Below are 20577 nucleotides of genomic sequence, written 5' to 3' on the forward strand. Positions count from 1 at the left end.
CGGTTCGATTACCGCTCCTCCCAGGCAGCGTGTCGAAGTGTCCTTGAGTAACACACTTAACCCCTAATTGCTCCTGATGAGCAGGTAGGCACCTTGCATGGCCGCCTCTGCCATCGGTGTGTGAATGTGTGAGTGAATGGGTAAAATGTGAGGAACAAATTGTAAAGCGCTTTGGATAAAAGCGCTATATAAATGCAGCCATTTACCATTTAATACATTGCACATGGTTGTCACCTGCAATGCTGAGATAACGCAGCATTGATCTGAGATTTGACAGTTTAAAAGTTGTCTGGCTGAAAAAGTGTCAACCTCATACAGGTGCTCGATATGACATCCGTCACACGTATGATAGTTTCACAGGAAGCGATCAATAAATTGTGATAAAACAACAATAAAACATGTTGTGAAGAATTAAACCATGAATTAAACCTGAAATCATGGCTCAATGACTCACTGGATATTAGCATAGTTCTCCCAGAGTTGATAAGTAGCTAAAAAGTGTAGCATAGCAAAGCTAATGCTAACTGTTTCATGTATATGAATGGAAAATGCTGAAACGATTAGCGCCATACTCCGGGAGGTATAGCTAAATAAAAACACAGGTGGTCTAACCTAGTTTGCTAGTTAGTCAACGAGTCAAGCTTTCTAACCAATTAGGGTCCATTTGATATATTTGCTAGTTTATTGCAAAAACTTTTTAGTGATTGAATGGAATTTGAGCTGAAAGGGAGCTGTCAATTCAGTGTGATCTGATCGCACCCCCACAATGTTTTGAGCTGCGTTTTATAATAGTTATTCAAGTTTTTTCTAATCTTTCAAATCTGTCTGGGTGGTTAATAACACAATTTTCTGTTGTGTGACAAGCTCATATTGCTTTACAGGGACTTTAAATGATAAGGCCAGCTCCACAAAAACCTCTTTTCTCACTCCAATGCTCTAAGCAAAGACACACATATACACACACACATACTCTCCACACACACACACACACACACACACACACACACACACACACACACACACACACACACACACACACACACACACACACACACACACACACACACACACACAATGCTTAGCAGATGACCACGTTAGAAAAAAATCCATTGATCAGAAAAGTTGAGTCTAAAGTTTTTTCTCTCTTTTATAGAGTAACACTTTCTCCGGATGGAACCCTGAGACTTGCTAACGTAACAAAGTCAGATGCGGGCAGCTATACCTGCTTCGCTAGGAATCGTTTTGGCATGTCTAGTACCACGGGAAGGCTCCTGGTTACAGGTAAGGTCTGCATTTCAAAATATTTTTGAACTTTCTAAGCAAACTTTCTTGCTTACTAAGGTATAGTGTGTGTGTGTGTGTGTGTGTGTGTGTGTGTGTGTGTGTGTGTGTGTGTGTGTGTGTGTGTGTGTGTGTGTGTGTGTGTGTGTGTGTGTGTGTGTGTGTGTTCGTGCGTGTGTGTGTTTGCGTGCGTGCGTGTGTGTGCACATGTAGCGTGATTCACTCTGCGTTGTGTCGTTTAGAATGAAAGAACACTGCTACAACAGTAGGGTCAGCTTACGTCCAATTTATTCTGCCTGGTATCAAAGACATGAAAAACAATATGGCGGTGAGCTACAGTTCTGCTCCAGTTGTGCTCCACCTGCCAATTATCAACAGAACCATGCTAATTACTCAACAGTATTTTAGCTGTTTGACACAGGACAAAATAGTTATCACACACATGAAGATTGCAGCACCAAAACTAAACCAATAACTCACAATTACAATGCAGACATAGTAATCCAACCAAAAGTGTCAGAGCAACAAAAATGCATACCTCTGGCTTCACTGCTCCAGTCAGAAAGAGCACGAACTCGCTCAGTGAAGTACTTTGATGCAGAACAGGTGAATCCATTATTTACATTAATTTATATACACTAAATACCAAACCAAAAAGATTATCTATAAACACTAAACCCATTGTAATAACTAAATGAGATTTCGTTTGACGAATCAGTAACTCAACATGGGGAAATTAATATAATCTAAAAACCAGGAAGTTACCCCCAACAACATAAAAGTTGAACATGCCCACTTTGCACATTGCACATCCGCCTTAACTACTCATTTGAGATGAAAATAAAAGTTTCTGTTTATAATCTAGCATAACAACAGCATTGCTCTGCTACACACATGTGTGTAAGGGGGGAGTGGCTACTGCAGCTGCTATAGATTTATAGACTTGAGTCAATAGACGTGTGGGTCGAAAATAAACGTGTGGTGTGGAGGACATCAGTCTGTCTTTTAAGGGTGAAATCTGTCCATAATCAAGCGATTATGCAGCTAGTCGTCCTCAATGACTAGTCCAAATGAACTTCTCATCCCTAAAACTGCAAATCCATGGTTAATCTCAATCTCATATTCCTCCATGCGGGTGTTTAGTTTAGTATCGAGCTGTTTTTGTAGTGGGCACAACAACAACCCATTTGGAAGGTGTTTTGAAACACTGCGTGACTTTTGAAAACAACTAATTTACTCCCAGCAAATGAATGAGTGGGAACAACAGCCATGTAGATGAAAGGGGGCCACAGATGCTGTTACTATTCCTGTATGAAGTGTATCTCCACAAGAGCGATAGTTGGGTGTTTCTCCTTTAGTTTAGTTTCATCCGCTGATTGTGACTGTCCAGTGCTCAAGCCTGCCAAGCCCTTTTTTTCAAAATCACTAATTGTTGTTTGTTTGTCTTTGTATGTGTTAATGTGGTCCGTGCCACAGTAGTATTGATTAGTACTGGCTTAAGAACTCTTCAGGGATGGTGGACCCTGGACCCCAAGAAGAATAGTGGCTAGCGAGCTAATGGGGCTGAACGGATAAACAGACCAGTAAAAAAATATTTCCATACCTTGAAAGTCCATACGTGGTAGGGATGCAAACGGGCACTTCCTCCCCTACCTCCTTGTGTTTGTGCCTTCATCTGATTCAGGCTCATTCATTATCCTGACTCCTGAAGCGAGGCAGGCTCAGCCAAACAATGTCTGTGAGAGCAGCCTCCCCTCGTCTTCGCTCCACACGTACAGTACCACCCCACACCACAACAGTTTTATCTGATTCTCTGTGTATTGTAATGGCTCCCAGGATTACAGGAGATTATTCTAGCTGTATTAGTCCAGAGTATTAGGTCTTTTTAGTAGCGACAGGGCTCTCCCGCGTTATCATATTACTTGACTAAAGCCCTTGTGATACACACGTCTTACATAATGTTGGCCTGGATAATATGACTTGTGGATTTACGTTGCATGCTTGTGTGTCCCAGCGAGGCTTCTTATTTCCTCTGTTCGTAATTTGAAACACTGCGTTTCTATAGCTAATTTCTAGGGCTAGACCACAAAGCACTTTACAATGTAATGACTACATACATGTTTCAGTAGGGGGCGGCCCCAGGGGGTATCGAACCCCTAGCTGTGTTCCGTGCCATGCTCAGAGCGCCAATGTGTACATGATCAATTAAAAGATCAAATCTAGGATTCATTGGACCACCTATGGATATATTTAAGTTATATTTTCTTGAAGAGTTTATATTAAAAAAATAAGTTGAACTTTGTACTAGTAGTACAAAGTACATTGCAATAGATATAGAAGTAGAAGTAGAAGTATTTATTTGTCATCAGATTAACACCCACACACACGCGATGGGCGACCCACAGGAACACACATGCACTGAGTCAGCGTGTCAGAATGTTCTCTGCACCTCCCATCCCATCGTCCTTCCCCCCCAAGGTCAGCCGGGAGCAGACAAGGGCTGCAGCGTGTGCCACGCCCGGGGACCAATCCAAGTGCTCCTGTCCGTCTTCGTCAGGGACGCGACAGCGTTAGCGATCTGATGTTCTTCCTTTGGGCTTATCTTATCGGGAGGGGAAACCCTTACAAGCACGGGGAGAACATGCACACTCCACACAGAAAGGCCTGGGAGATACGATACCCCACCTAGGTAACTGGCAACACGGCAACCTAGTCCCCAAGTGGGAATCGAACCCAGGACCTTCTAGCTGTGAGGCGACCGTGTTAACCACTACACCACATGCTCCCCTAATATCTGTACATACTATCTGTACACTATACATACATACTTACTAGTTACGCTGCTGGACTGCTACTATACTGTCTTTACACCTGTATCACTGTACATAATATTATACTAAAACTCTGTACATACATTTGATTAGCGCTACACCCTGTACTGTAGTACTCATTTGTATATTTTGTACCCAGTTTAATCACCTGTATATTGCTGTTGCACTTGCACTACTGCTACATTTGCACTCTGGTTGGATGCCAAACTTCTTTTTGTTGTAATGTACTTGTGTTGTATAATGACAATACATTTGAATCTAACCTAATCTAACATTGCAACTGCAAACAAACATTTGTCCAGCCTCAAGGTTCAGTCCTACATTCAAAGCCTCAAACAATACATACAATTCAGAGTAAGGAGAGAGAAAAAAAGGATTAGATCCAATCAATCAGTAGGTAAACAAAGCCAGTATCGGGGTGTCAATGTTTCAACAGGGGGTGCCGTGCTCTAATCACGGATTGTGCATATAAAGAAATCAATACTCTCTCGTGCTTTGGGAGATACGAGATGTGAACATCCATTTTTCATTGTGCCGTCGCTCCCATGTGTTTCTGGGGCAGACCCGACCAGGATCACCCAGGGGCCGGTGGACATGGAGATCATCGTGGGCGAGAGCATCGTGCTACCCTGTCAGGTCGCCTGCGACCCCGTCCTCGACGTTTCCTTTTCCTGGGCTTTCAACGGACAGCTCGTCGCCAAGGGAGACAGACACTTTGAGCTCGTGGGAGGGGTAAGTGACACATAGTCTTGACTGTCCAGAATGTGTGAATGGGCAGTTGGCACCTCTTTTTCCGGTTCGCATCACTTCATCTCTGATATTGGTTCAAAGAGACAGCTTGTCACTGTACTTCTTGGGGAGAGACTGCGGTCAGAGTTGACTATTGGTTATAGCTGGGACCTTTTTCATTATTGTAAAGGTGTAAAGGTTGTGGGCTGGTGGAATTTGATAGGATTGAAGTGCATCTATTCTAGATCAATCACTCCAAGCTTGCTTTTCCAGTTTTTGTCAGTGGAGGCTTGGCACGAGTTACTATGCTGAAAATACACAGACCCCTTACGAGCACAGGAATGGATGTCAGGTTGTCATTGTAATGATTCCAGTGTTTTCTTATTACCGCTCATTAATGTTTAAAAGTCCTTTCCACTCAAAGGTGTGTGTGGTTTTTTTTTAAACTCCTCTTGGGAGCATGACTTTGACTATACAGATTGTCATTTTGTGCAGAGCTTGTCACCAGAGTGCCTTTTTCACATTCTCCCCCCTGGAGAGGGAGAGCTGCTCTGTTACTTAGTGCGTGTGTGATGTCACTAATAGGTCAAACCTATCATGGTCCAATATGTGGTAACTTGACACCTTTAGCTTCAGCAATCAGAAAGCTGACTAGGTATTTGACATGTCTTGGAAGAATATAAGCTGCCGACTTGGAATTCCTGGCAAATATCAATGAGTGCTTGTTGCTGATTTGCATTTATTGATCCTTGCATTCTTAATGAGGGTAAAGGTGTAGAGACGCTGCTGAGCCGAACAATTTGATAAAAAATAAATAAAAAAAGTCCATTCAATATGTAGAACAGTGGGTTTAAAATACATCTGGAGGGGATCTTTAAATAATCTGTCTGAATGAGTATGCGCTCACTTGAACTGTATTTCTATTTTGTGCCGTAACAATGCAACATAGGAATAGGCATCATCATGAGAGAGTTGAAAGCATGGCAGAGCAGACCCCCCCCCCCCAGAACTACAGAACACGTCCTGGGATAACCAGCTCTGATCCGGGCCCTCACACACTCTCTCCCAGATTACCTCACTCTGCATATGCGCGTGTGACGGAGAATGTTCTTATCTGAAATGAGATTCGGTCCTCAGAAATGCTATAATGTCCCCAGTCCAAAAGAGATTATCAACTTAACTCCGCAGCTTCAAGGAATTAATTTCCATAATTAAACCGAGGCGGCCCCACCGCGACTCCTCCCTGCCACTGCCAAGAGAGGGATTTCACCACTAATTTGCCATTTGCTGCTGGCAGGCGTCTCCTCAGATGAGAATCTTGCAGGGTCTCTTGTTTTATTTTCTCCTTCTTTCAAGCATCGCAGAACAAAACGCCCGCAGGACCCAAAAGAAACGATTCCATTTGTGTATAACTCCTCAACAACAGGTCTTGAAGGTCATGAACTGAAAAAGCTGAGGCCTTGTCGAAGACATGAAAAACACTATTAAAAAACACTACAGAGAAACTTCCAATCAATGCCAGTACCTCATCCTTTCATCTGTAAGGTTTCCTTACTTTATATGAATACAAGTAGACCTGTTCTGGTATTATTGAATTAAAACATTTGCTCAACATTATCGCCCTCAGGATCTACAAATACATTTAGCTTCTATACCCTTTGGTCGTCATCTTTATGACATTCTTTCATAACCCCTAACGCTACAAATACAGCTTTCTATTGTAGTACTCATTTATATATACTCCAGTTTAATCACCTGTACATTGTATATTGCTTTTTTTTTTATCCAGTTTTTCTCCCATTTTCTATATTTTCTCCCATCCCAATTTCGTATCATCCAATTCAACCCTCCCCTGTCACGAACGCTGTTTCTTGCCTCCCACAAGCCGGTTGCAATGTGGACTAAGTCATACATAGCACAAGTCCCCTCCGGTACTTGAGGTAACAGCAGTCGCAAATTTTCACCTGCGCAGCTCGATCTCTCAGTGGCGAGGAGTAACACGTGGGAGGCTCATGCTGCCCCCGACACTTCCTGATTCTACTGCGCAGGCGCACCAACCGACCTGTAGGCGTCGCTGTCCACAACGCCCGATCCCCACCCATCAGTTTCCCACCCCCTAATACGGCCAATGTGTATTAGTATGAACGACCAGCTAAACTGAAAGCAATGTGGAGCGCTGGGCTCGAACAGGCGAGCCCAGCGTCTCCGCATTCGTGGCGAGCGCCTTGCCCACTACGCCACGTAGCCGCCTACATTGTATATTGCAATTGCACTTGACTGTTACATTTGCACACTGGTTAGATGTCAAACCTCTTTTCGTTGTACTGTACTCTGCTGCACAATGACAATCAATCAATCTATCTATTTCTTAACAACCCCCTCGTAACGTGCTGTAATATGTCACGTGTAATGAAATGAGCTATTTCCTCCTTTTGTTAGAGAACATCCGGGGATCTGATGATCAGGAACATTCAGCTGAACCACGCTGGGAAGTATATCTGTGTCGTGGACACGGACGTAGAGAGTCTGTCAGCGGTGGCCGTATTGATTGTGAAAGGTAAGAAAACCTCTTCTCCGCTCCACGCTCACTGATTACAAGCGGGCACTCGGCCAAGGCTGTGTTCCGCATAGTGTTGCACGGTATACAGATACCACTAGGGATAATAATATTCTTTTTTTTTTACACTTTTTTATTTATTTTTTTAAACTTTTTTCTTTTCATGTCAACGTTCACACGCACAATATACGCTTACCTAGGATTTGACTTGATTCAACAACAAAGCAGTCGGGGCAATGGCAAGCCGAAAACGGTCGAAAATTAGAAGTTTGGATATTTTTTTTCACAACTGAGGTACCGGTAGGCAGATTACATTTTTAGAGACTAAAGTACCGAAAAAAGGTACCGTTGGGTACCGGTATCGATTCACAGGTACCGGTACCATATCGGTTCAAATGTGAACGGTACCCATCCCTAGATACCACCACTACTACTAATAATAATAGCTTGGATTTATATAGCACCTTTCAAGAAACCCAAGGGCGCTTTAAAAAGCAGCAGAAAAAATACTCATAAGACATAATAATAAGCAATAATAATGGGCATAAAGGACAGGGAGACAACTAGAGGCCTTCTTTGTGAACAGGTGGGTTTTCAGGACTGTCTTGAAGGAGTCCAAGGATGTGGCGGAGCGGATCTCAGCCGGGAGAGAGTTCCAGAGGGTGGGGTCCGCCACGCTGAAGGCTCTGTACCCAAAGGTTCATAGGCGGGTGAGGGGGATGGAGAGCAGATCCGTGTCTGAGGATCACAGCCTCCGGGAGGGAGTGTAGGGGTGGAGGAGGTCAGATAGGTACTGGGGGCAAAGGGCATGGAGAGATTTGTAGGTAAGGACGAGGATATTATATTAGATACAGGACTTGACCAGGAGCCAGTGGAGGTGGATGAGGGCTGATGTCAGGGTGGGATGCGGAGGAGAACCCTGGCAGCTGAGTTCTGCACAAACTGGAGTCTGTCCAGGGTGTTGCTGGGTACCCCAGACAGGACTCCATTACAGTAGTCAAGGAGTCTGTCCAGGGTGTTGCTGGGTACCCCAGACAGGGCTCCATTACAGTAGTCAAGGAGTCTGTCCAGGGTGTTGCTGGGTACCCCAGACAGGGCTCCATTACAGTAGTCAAGGAGTCTGTCCAGGGTGTTGCTGGGTACCCCAGACAGGGCTCCATTACAGTAGTCAAGGAGTCTGTCCAGGGTGTTGCTGGGTACCCCAGACAGGGAGGTGATTAAGGCATGGATGAGGGTCTCTGCCATGGAGTCGGTGAGTGAAGGCCGGAGTCTAGAGATGTTTTTGAGGTTAAAGAATGCGGTTATTGTGACTGACTTGATGTGAGGCTGAAAGGAGCGTGTAGAGTCCAGTAATACACCCAGGTTGCGGACTTCAGAAAGGTATCGCAATACCCTGCCGTTAAAAACAATACAATACCCCATGTTATTAGATACCAGATTACCAGTTACTTTAAGTTACTTTAAGAATGACAGTGTTTTAATAAGAGCTGTATTTTGTTTCGGGGCAGTGCGTGTGTACAGTCCTCTGCTTCTACTCAGACAGTGGCCATATAAATATATTTGAAATGCTTCGGATGAATGGGGAAGCATCAGTAATACAGTACAGCTGCCACTACTGATTTTACACAAACTCACAGTGCAGACGTATCATCGAGGATACCTGAGATGGTTTCCTTCGGTAGTATCATCGTTTTCCAATGCGAGTGGTCGTGTGTGGCTGTTCCCAGCTCTGCTAAGGTTACAGTAGTTGGCTAACGCTCGTTTGAACGTGGATCCTCATAGTAGACTGATACTTGCTCTGTGCAAAATCTACAGACGACAGTGTTTTTCTGCTGAATCTTGACATGTATGTTAAACACCTGCCTTCCAAGTGTTTTTTAAACAGATTTTCAGGGGTAGTAGCAGTTAATAATTCATTTTATTTTGTATAGCGCTTTTCAAGGACCCAAAGTCGTTTAAGTTAGCATGTTGCTAGCAACAGAAGTATTGTAGTTAATTTCTACAATAATACAATTTATAAATTGTACAATTAACAAAATGGCTTGCACTTAGTGTACGTATATCTATCCTCTACTGTCCATTATTAAATCCATGTATTTCTGTCATGTCATGTCCTGTGCTGTGCTCTCTCCTGTCTCCTGTGCTGTTCTCTTTCATGTGCTGTGCTTTCTTCTCAAAGGAATATACTAAATACAGTTAAAAGCCAAGTTAACAAGATCTGTTTTCAGATGCTGTTTAAAAAGGTCCACTCTAATTTCTTTGGGTAGAGTGTTCCACAGTTTCGGTGCATAATAAAAGAAGGCTGATTCTGCTATTTTTCTGTGGGGCACTTTAGGGACAATTAAAAGACTTGCTTCAGTGGACCTAAGTGTTCTTGATGGGGTGTAAAACAGCAGAGACTGTGATATACAATGGTGCTAAGTCATTTAAGGCCTTATACACAAGTAAAATAACTTTCAAATAAATTCTAAAAGAGACAGGGAGCCAGTGTAGTGCAGCTAAAACAGGAGTGATATGCTCTTGCTTCCGGGTTTTTGTTAACACTTTGGTTGCCTAAGGTTAAATTCATGATATACCATAGATTGCCAGCGCTATTTGTCTATGGAGAAAGTCCCCTTCTTTGCAGGGCTATAACTTTTTAAATTCTATTGCTACATTGCCATTATTAGGGCCCATTCAAAGTCCTATATGTATTGTTCATTGTGTAGCAACGTTAAACTTTTTCATTCACATATTCATAGTAAAGTATGGTCTAATGTATAAGTATGTTTTCATCTCTTTCTGCAGCTTTCTCCAGAACGTGATCTATAGCCCCAAATACATTATATTGATGATGCAATACAGTTTTATGGCAATCAGCGCGATATAAAAAATTACAACTAGACGTACTTCTAGAAGTTACTACACGTCATCTGATGTTGACCGGATGGGCTAGGGGCCGTTTATAATTCCGTGGGCAGCGTTATACCAATCATCTAATGTGGGTCAAATGTTGATAATAGCAGTTAGTATCGAAGACGGTAACGTTACACGCTGAAACTCACCCCAGTCTCCGCGCGCCGTTGGGCGATCATCGTAGAGTTGAAATCTTATCATTACGGCCACCAGATGGCGCTCCTGAACCGCCAGAGAGCTCAGTGGGTCCTGCTGGTGGATCTCAGGCCAGCGGAGGGGACATATGAATCCGATCGCAGATTTTTGAAATATTGATATAAGGACGCTGTACAGCGTCCCCTGGCAACTTGAGCATGGCCAGCAATGACGTCAAAACACGTTTCATGGCAGTCAAAGTGTTAAAGGTCTGGCATCAGAGTTTTGAACCAACTGTAATTTCTCAATAGATTTTTGGTAGACCAGTAAAAAGAGCGTTACAGTAATCTAAACGACTGGAAATAAAAGCATGAATTCCTTTTTCAGCATCCTGTTGGTTTAAAATGGCCGCACTTTGGCAATATTTCTTAAATGAAAAAATGCTACCTTAGTCACCTTGTTTATGTGCTTAGGTCGGAGTCTAAAATGACACCAAGGCTAGTTACTTCTGGCTTGCTCTGATGGGCTAGATTGCCTAGCCTAATTGAAAATGCATCCCTTATTGTTTTGGGGCCAACCAGAAGTATTTCTGTTTTATCTTCATTTAATAAAATAAATATATATATTATTCATCCAGTGGTTAATTGCAGACAGACAGGTAATTAGGGAGCATAAAGCACTTGGTTCATTCGGCTCAACTGAGATGTACAACTGTGTGTTGTCTGCATAGCTATGGAAGTTGATATTCTGCTTTCTAATAATGTCACCTAAAGGTAACACATAGTGAAAAAAGAAGAGGCCAAGACAACTTCCCTGTGCAATACCACAGGCCATGTCATATTCTTCTGACACATAATCTCCTAGACTAACATAAACATTTCTGTCTATAAAATATGATCGAAACCAGTTCAGGGCATTTTCAGACAGGCCAACCCAGTTTTCCAAACGATGCAATAGGATGCTATGGTCAATTGTGTCAAAGGCAGAGCTCAAGTCCAGGAGAATGAAAACTGAGATCTTGCCAGCAGCAGCACTAATTCTTAAATTGTTGGTGACTTTAATTAAAGCCATCTCTGTACTATGGTTAGATCTGAAACCAGATTGGAATTTCTCCAAGATGGCGTTTTCATTAAAAAAAATTATTTAGTTGATTAAATATTTTTTTCCAGTATCTTGCTCAAGAAAGGCAAGTTGGAGATAGGCCTAAAATTACTCATAATGTTATAATTAGTGCTGTCAATCGATTAAAATATTTAACTCGATTAATCGCATGAGTGTCCATAGTTAACTCGCGATTAATCACAAATTAATCGCATTTTTTATTTTTATTTTTTTCATCCTTAAACGGATCTTTTTCAAGTTCCAAGTTTTAATACTCTTATCAACATGCGAGTCAACAAATGCTTGCTTTATGCAGCCATTTAACACAAAAGGATGACCCTCATGCATTGCAAATTTGCATCAAATTCAAAACGGAGTGATGCACAAAATAACTTAAAAGAAAATAATAATTTAAGTGTGCATGAAATAATAGGGGAAAGAAAACGTTAGGAACTTGTTACATTCACCCACACAAGGGCTGAGTAATCACACACCCCCCTCTCTCACACACACACACACTCTCCCAGCTCTCTTTCTCTCTTGCCCCTTCCTCATCTCTCTCACCCCCCTCTCTCTCTCTATATCTCTCTCACACACACACACACACACACACACACACACACACACACACACACACACACACACACACACACACACACACTTCAGAAACAAACATAGTATCAATGAGAGCATCAATAATACACCTGAGTGAAGTCAAAAAAAAAGAAAAAAGGAAAAAAAAATATATATATATATTTTGTTTCCCTTAACACATTCACTGCCACTCACGAGATATCTCGGGTTTCCGATAGTTATGTTGAAAGCCACTCACGAGATTTCTCTGATTTTTTTTTTTTTTTTAGAGATCTGAAATCATATTGCATCACGCGAGCCTACCCTAGTATACCTGAGCGCCGCCGGCGATCAGATGTGGAAAAAAGCGCCCCCTATCGTCTCCCAGATGACATAAGGGATTTTGGAATGGACTCAATGAAAATGGATGGGGAAAAAAATCCTGTACTCCACATTTTCCAGTCACTGATGCAGCCGGGGTTATCACAGTTCATTCTGGAGCCTCTCAGACCCGCGGAATCATGTACTGCACTGTACACACGTTGGATCCATACACTTATCGATTTTTTCGAATGGTGATCAGGAATTGGAATATACCAGTTGGATACCATCTGATGTCAGGTAAGGAATCTATGTTATCAGTGTTAGGATAATCAGACTAATTTTGATGAATTTTGATGAATTTTGAGGCTGTTTTGTGAAATGGGCTCTTTCGGTTTGACTGTAAAAGTCCAAGAGGAAATGAACATGGCGATTATCCGTGTGCGGCTCGAATGTGCTTGCGTGCACGTATAATATTGATCATCTAGCGTTTATTTGAAAACTATTCATAAATAGGCCGACAAATATCAACGTTCTGGAATATTCCAGTAAAAGACGATTATCATAGAATGGTCTAGAATGAACTGTTTTTTACCTCAAAACGGGTGCTTTTCAAAATGCTCTCAAACTGAAATGAAGCGATAAAAAACCAATCTGCCTTGACAGCACTGACTGGAAAAGGATTCTAATAATAAGCGACGGGCAGATTAGACACATAGCCATAATTTAAAACATAGATTAGGCGATATTAAGCGTAACATTGGCGCCGATGGTGGCATTGAAGCGCTACCTCTGGCGCCACCTCGTGGCATTCAAAGTGTTAATCGTGAGTTAAAAAAAATAGTGGCGTTAATAGAATCGGGCGATAGCGCGTTAATACCGCGTTAACTTTGACAACCTTAGTTATAATCTAAATTTGATTTCTTTAGTAGTGGTTTCACAACAGCGGTTTTAAAAGCATTAGGAAATATTCCAGTCTCAAGGTATAATTATATTCATAATTTTTCGGACTGGTGTAGAGAGACTATTAAAAACTTAAAAAAAAAAAAAAAATTGTAGGGATAGGGTCAATATTGCAGGTTGATGGTTTACTCTGTGTAATAATTCTATGGAGTTCTGCCTCAGAGACTGAGATGCCATGGAAATTCCTTAAAATTGTCGGCTTGTTACAAGGCAGATCAAACGTATCAATATCTCTGACAATCCCGCTATTTATTCGTGACTTGTTCTGTCTAAATGTTTAATGTGAGCGATTTGCAGTGTCAAATTTCCCTCAGGATAATAAAAGTATTTCTATTCTATTCTATTCTATTCTATTCTATTCTATTCTAATAGTAGTTATTTTATTGTAACTTTTCAAATTCTTCACATTTTGTGACAGAAGCCAGGCTGTGAATGTCACAGGCGGGTGCAGGATTTAATAATTGATCGATAGTAGAAAATAACACCCTGGAATTACTGCCATTCTCTGCAATAATCCTTGAGAAGTGGGCTCTTCTCTCAGAACGAATAGCCTTATTGTACATTATAATATGCTCTTTAAAAATATTACGGTGAATCTCCAGTTTAGTTTTTCTCCATTTCCGTTCGGCTGCTCTACACACTCTCTTAACTCAATCAGCGCCAGACCCGATGATAGTCGGGTTATCTTGCCATGCGTTGAGCGCCAGGACCCCCGAAAACCCGAGTATAGTCGGGTTTTCATCGTTATTTCTTTTATTCGATATTTCCATTCATTACAGGCACACGGACTCGGGGGTTAACATGGGGAATCATCCTGAGAATGCCAAAGTGCAATACCGGCTGCATCCACCCAGGTGGCAGTATCGAGCACCCTTTGAAATATTATATCTTGGCCTGTGCGTCGATCAAAAGTCTCCGGTCGGACTTTTCTTTGTCGGGCAAGTGGAGCGGTTGTCCCGATCGGATTGAGAAGCATCAAATGCTCCTGATGCATGATGTGTGGCGGATTATGTTGGCGACATGATCGACACCAATACTGGGACTCGCGATCAGATAATTGGAATATTCTTTTTGGGGTACATCCTAGTGAAGGTAAGGGCTATATGATATCAATCCTGCTGTGATCCAACCATGACTTCACCTCGATCACAACATGTGTGTAACGTTACTCCACAACGTATGCCGTTGGTGATGATCAAAGCATCAACAAATGACCCCCCCCCCCGCCCTTTCATGCATTCATGATGAAACATAATACCGATAATATAGATTTGATTTCTAAATAGTAGCGTGTACAGGCGAGAAACGGCAACGCTTTTAGTGAAATGCACATATTGCTGCATAGCGTCGTTTTCTGGGATTAGACAGGATAACTCTAAAACTATACTCATATTCACCACGGTATAAAACGGGAATGTATGGATGAAATAAAAAAAAAAAATCACATATTGAACGATAGATAGCCGATGTCAAATGGGCCATAGTATTGTATCCATAGCTATAATATAGAATATAGTTATAGCCCTGCAAACACCGCCACTTATTCCTATCTCTTAGGGCTTGGCGTGGTAAGTACAAACGATGCTCAACTGCGTGGCGTCCATTGAGTTAAGGTCACGTATAGAGCTATTTATCCATGGCGATATTTTATTCCGTAGCCTCTTTTTGATCTTGACTGGCGCAACAGTGTCCAGTGCTCTGCTCAAGTTACTATTAAAAACATCAACCATTTCATTTATCGGGTAGTGTCCATTACATGGATCAAATGACTTCACACTTTGGTCGCCAAAAACGCCAAATCTCGTCATTCCCTGCCATGCTCATTCTGCCAAAGACGCCGTACCACGTCATTGAGATCAATATTTCAAAAATCTGTGATCGCAATCATATTTCTCGTCCGGAGACTTGAGATCTACTGTTGATCCCCTCTCAACTCTCCAACGGTTCAAGAGCGCCATCTGGTGGCCGATTGGCGGATCGCCCAAACCGGAAACCGGAAACGGAAACTGGTGCTCATTCCAATTCGGTCCGATCACTCGCTAATAGTCCCGGGACTCGAGCGAGACACAGTGGATAGCAATCCGTTACCAATAACTCGATAAACAACATGATTTGGACGTATATACTATTATACAACCTGGAGATGGATCGCATATTTCAACATCCCATAATAGGAATATTTTTGCTCCACGCTCATCGCCCAACGCTACAAGGAAGCTACGGTGAGTTTCAGCATTTTTTTTTAACGCGTTCGATACAAACTGCTCTAATGATCATATCACCCACACTAGATGAATCATCTAACGTTGGCCACGGAATTATAAACGACCCCCCCCCCCATTCGGTCAACATCAGATGATAAGTAGTAACTTCTAGAAGCACGTCCATTTGAAATTTTTTATCTCGCGCCGATCGCTATCAAACTGTATACAATCATCAATATAATGCATTTAGGGCTATAAATCACGTTCTGCAGAAAGCTGCAGAAAACGATAAAAACATACTTATACTTTAGACCGTATTTTAGTATGAATATGTGAATGAAAAAGTATAACGTTGCTACACCCTGAACAATAGATACTTGATGTTGAATGGGCCATAGTAATGTCAATTTAGCAATACAATTTAAAAAGTTATAGCCCTGCAAAGAAGGGGAACTTCTCCATAGACAAATAGAGCTGGCGTGGGATGGTTTATTATGGATTTAAGCCTGGCGAAGAAAGTGTTAAAGCCCCTAATATGCAATTTTTTTTAATAGATATCACTATGAAACTTTCCCAGTTTGATATGTTCATATAAACTAAGAAAAAATATATTGCAAGTTTTCTGAATTGTATGGTTATATATGCAAATTAGGCACTTACTCATTAAATATGCTTTATAAATTGCATATATCGCCAAGACACGAATCACCAACATGGATCATGCCAGATTCAAAAACTTGGTTTAATTTTGTTGATACATTCAAAACGAAACTTTTTCCAGAAGGGATTGTGGCAGCCCATACATCAGGAAATACTGTCTAAAAATCAATTCTGCCTAATTTTGGTATAAAATGTACTATAAACCCGGCAATGAATGATATATCAACAAACCCTTCTGTAATTAGAAGCAGGATATGGATGGGAAGAAATGTGGAAAGTGTGGTGTGTGTATGTACTAGGGAAATGGAGTTCCATGTCTTTGTGTCTAAGTAAAATGCATACAAACTTTTGAGAAAACTCCCTCAAAGTTCTGTATTGTAATTGGGATCTATGGACACAATCAGACAAAATGAAGTAAAATAAACAACAAATTGTCTGTTTTCGATATTATATTGCCACTAGTTTGAAATAAGACATAAGAAAGAAATAAGAAATAATACTCCCGAACTACGCATGTACAGATTGCCCACGGAGTCTAGGTTATCAATCTGCGCATGCGTAGTTCGGGATTAGGTATGAAAAAGCGACTATAGCTTGACAGAGAAAGTGTCAATCAATTTGGGATTGGTCGCTCCGTCTTCAGGGGACTCAGGCGTATAAAAGTCTATTGGCTCATGTCTCCAGCACCCCCACAGCCGTAGCTACAACCACTTAATGTCAAGGCTCTCATCCACATTCATTAAATTTCTCCCCCCGCTCTCTCCTCCATGAGCTCAATGTAACGCGGAAGTGCAGTGGTCTATGTTTGCTAATGCAACATTTGAGTCTAATCTGTTCCCTAGCAACAGAATTCCAGTGAATTCTGTCTATATTTGTGAACAGCTCCCTAGCAACTGAAGTTAGAATAATTTGGACGAAAGACTAGTCTGTACTGTCTGTCGTCAAGCAGCACACTTTTCCACTGCTCCACTGGCGACGTATTGGAGGCTGACTACAGACAGACAAAATGGACACACAATAAAATAATCAAATGAGTAAAACACTGGTGGACAAACAATCAAATCTGTAAAAAAGTTACACATTTTAAAAGTTTTAAAAAGTAGCAGCAGTAAACTAAAATAGATCAATAAATTAAGGTAATTTAAATATAAAAGATATATTTGAGATCAAATATATATCTGTGTTATCCTCATTCCCTCCTCTTTCATTCCCGGCCATTTATATTAGACAGATGCATAATAAATTTGTCTCCACAAGATTTGAGCAAATTTGTGAGGTGAGCCCATGCGCTCTGGTGTGGAGACGTGTGGAGTAAAAAAAAAAAAAAACAGGTATAAATACAGGTATATATATCAAGTCAAGGTGATGCGGGCCAGTTGGCTCCTCTTTCATTTTTTTTATCTAGTTTTTTCTCCTCCTTTTTTTCTGTGATTTTTCTCCCCGTCCCAATTTACCTCTCGTGCCAATTCTCCCTGTCCTGTCCTGATCGTTGCTCGCATATGCCCCCCAGTGGCCGGTTGTAGGGAGGATGGAAGCCTTGCATCACATGTCCCCTCCGATACATGTGGAGGCAGCCTGTCACATCTTTTCACCTGCCAGCGCGGACTCTCATTTGACGAGGAGTAACGTGTAGGAGGCTCACACTGCCCCCGCCATTTTCCTGACTTTGCTGTGCAGGCGCCCCAACCGACCTGTAGGAGTCGCTGTTCACAATGACCAGACTACAACCCTTCGACTTCCCACCCGCTAACTCTGCCAATTGAGTTAGTATGACGGCCGGCCCAACGCCGACAGCCGGATTCGAACTCGGTGTCTCTTGCGTTGGTGACGAGCACAATGTCCGCTGCGCCACCCAGCCGCTAGTTGGCTCCTCTTTCTGACTTAGGATGTGAGATGCTGTTTGGCTGTTTGTCCATTGTCCAAAAAAATAAATAAAATAAAATAAATGAACAATTTGTGAGGTATTGCCTACTTGTTTTTTTTTATAGATTTAAAAACAATTCTATATAGGTCTACATTATCACTGCATAAAACATCGCTGGTTGATTCTGTCAGTCCGTACAGATCATTGTAGAGGCCTTTGATATTCCATAGGACTAAATAGCCTACTTTGTCCAGAACACATCAAAATGTAGACTGTAGGTTATTGCTCTTTATAGCGGGATGGGAAGGAATTTTGTGAGATAAGAAGGAAAGCCAATATCATGGATATTTAGACCTAGTAGTAGCCCAAATGGGTCAACAGAAATCTAAAATATAAATGCCACAATTATTCACAACAATGAGAAGCAATAAAAAAGTTTGTTAGCCGACTAATTAAACAAGCCTTACTGCACCCAGTAGATTTGGAGAGGCCTCCTGTATTATTAAGGCACACGCTAATGCAATTTAATCGACTACGCTACAGCTCCAAAACCTCCTACCTTTCCCTCGCAACTCCAGATCACTGCTTTTTTTCTTTTATTTGAATCTACAGTATGATTCATGTCATTCATCTCTTGTGGGGCACAGCCTGTGTCATTAATATTATCAGTAGGGGTGTTGCAAATTGACTGTATGCTCGCTAAACAAAAACAACCCTTTCTAATGGCAATGAATTGTGTCATTTCTGAATTTATATTCATAGTTATCAGGGACAAAATGTGTATTTATGAGTGACAAAAATCTGGATGGGCAAAAACACGTTCTTACCCCTTCAAGATTAAAGTCTGCCCTATGGGATAGTGTGTGATATTGTATCAGTGATGCACTTTACAAGGTATTTATACAGTATACAGCTTGGTATCAACACATGTCAACAGACACATTGTCAGTTAGAAAATGGAAGTATTTGTTTCTACTGTGCTGAGCGGAGTGGCAGCTGTGTGAGCACACCAGGTAGCATGCAAAATGAGATCAGACCTCAGATCAGATCGATGACCTGGCCTGGCAGACGGACGCCGTGCAGATCTGTTAAATGTCACATGAGGTGAGGAATGATTTTGGTGTCAGGATTTGAAAAGGTTGGATCCATATATTTTTCTTGTAAGGATGCCCATCAGTGGGTACAGGTTCTTTTAGGTAAATGCCATTAATAAGATGTCCCTCAATATGGGAAATAACCGCAGATAAACCTGATCTTGAAGCAGTATCAAGCCTGTCACTACACACCTTGGAGATGTAATGGTTTGGACTGGGAAATGGTATCAAGCCTGTCACTATACACCTTGGAGATGTAATGGCCTGGACTGGGAAACAGGCTGTGCTCTGTTTACAATGCCTGTTTTGACCAAATGGCTTTAAATTCTGGACGGCACAGCTTGAAACTGGATGGCTATCAGCCACCTCCGCCAAAAAGTGGCTTTGCACATGATCACAATCCCAGGCTGTCAAAACCTCAGGCTGTCAACCAGCTGACAAGAGGAGAGCAGACTGGGAGCATTGTGGTTTTTATGAATTCCATTCATTTTTATTTGATTTCTTAATTAGAATTGTATTTTAGTTACGTTTTAGTCCTTTTTAAGTGTCATTTGCTAGTTTTAGAAGAATTCTTAATTGAATTCATTTGTAATTTTTTTCTTTTCTTTTTTTTATTAGCCTGGATAGGTTGTTTTGCAACATATTAACTCATTCAGCGCCAGCTATTAGATGGAGCCCGTCATAGCAAGGCCACGCTTTAAAAGATAGGAGTGCGTCACCTTGTTTGTAGAGCTATAACTATATTCTATATTATAGCTATGGATACAATACTATGGCCCATTTGACATCACCTATCTATCGCTCAATATGTGAAAAAGAATAGATTTTTCCATCCATACGTTCCCGTGTTATACCGTGGTGAATATAAGTATGGTTTTAGAGCGGTCTGGGGTAATTCACGAAATGCGGAGTTATAGCCTTATACGTCAATTCTACTATAGACGTTGCTGTTTCTTGCCTGTACACTCTACTATTCCCAAATCACATCTATGTCATAGGTATTATGTTTCATCATGAATGCATGAATGGGGGGGGGGTCGTTTCGGATTATTTGATTGTCAGTAACGGCATTCGTATTGAACACTAAAAATGCTTATCAGCCCGATCGGTATAAAAGCATTGCAGGATCAAGCAAAAATTTACGTCAGATAGTCCTTACCTGTGATCGGGAGTATTCCAAAAATAATATTCCAATTGTTTGATCGCCATCTGGTATATCCGATGTCCATTTGGTCCATGGCATAACCCACCACAACATATGGATCGGGGATATTTGACGCGCTTCAATGGAACCGGGAGAACCGCTCCACTCCGCCGACAAAGTGAGACCAGAGACAATTGGCCGTTACACAGGCCAAGATATAAGGTT

At 41.6% G+C, this 20577-nt stretch overlaps 1 protein-coding gene across 1 annotated transcript in view; it reads left to right on the forward strand.

Moving 5' to 3' along the window:
• Nucleotides 1-20577, forward strand: part of LOC311244441 (contactin-3-like) — an 85394-nt gene that overhangs the window by 38318 nt on the left and 26499 nt on the right. The window contains exons 11-13 of the mRNA XM_084333950.1: nucleotides 1154-1281; nucleotides 4675-4844; nucleotides 7281-7398. Of these exons, the coding sequence (XP_084190076.1) occupies nucleotides 1154-1281; nucleotides 4675-4844; nucleotides 7281-7398 (416 nt within the window). The remainder of the gene's footprint in view (nucleotides 1-1153; nucleotides 1282-4674; nucleotides 4845-7280; nucleotides 7399-20577) is intronic.

This window comes from Notolepis coatsorum (assembly GCF_963971535.1).
Source record: "Notolepis coatsorum genome assembly, chromosome: 17".
NCBI lineage: Eukaryota > Metazoa > Chordata > Actinopteri > Aulopiformes > Paralepididae > Notolepis > Notolepis coatsorum.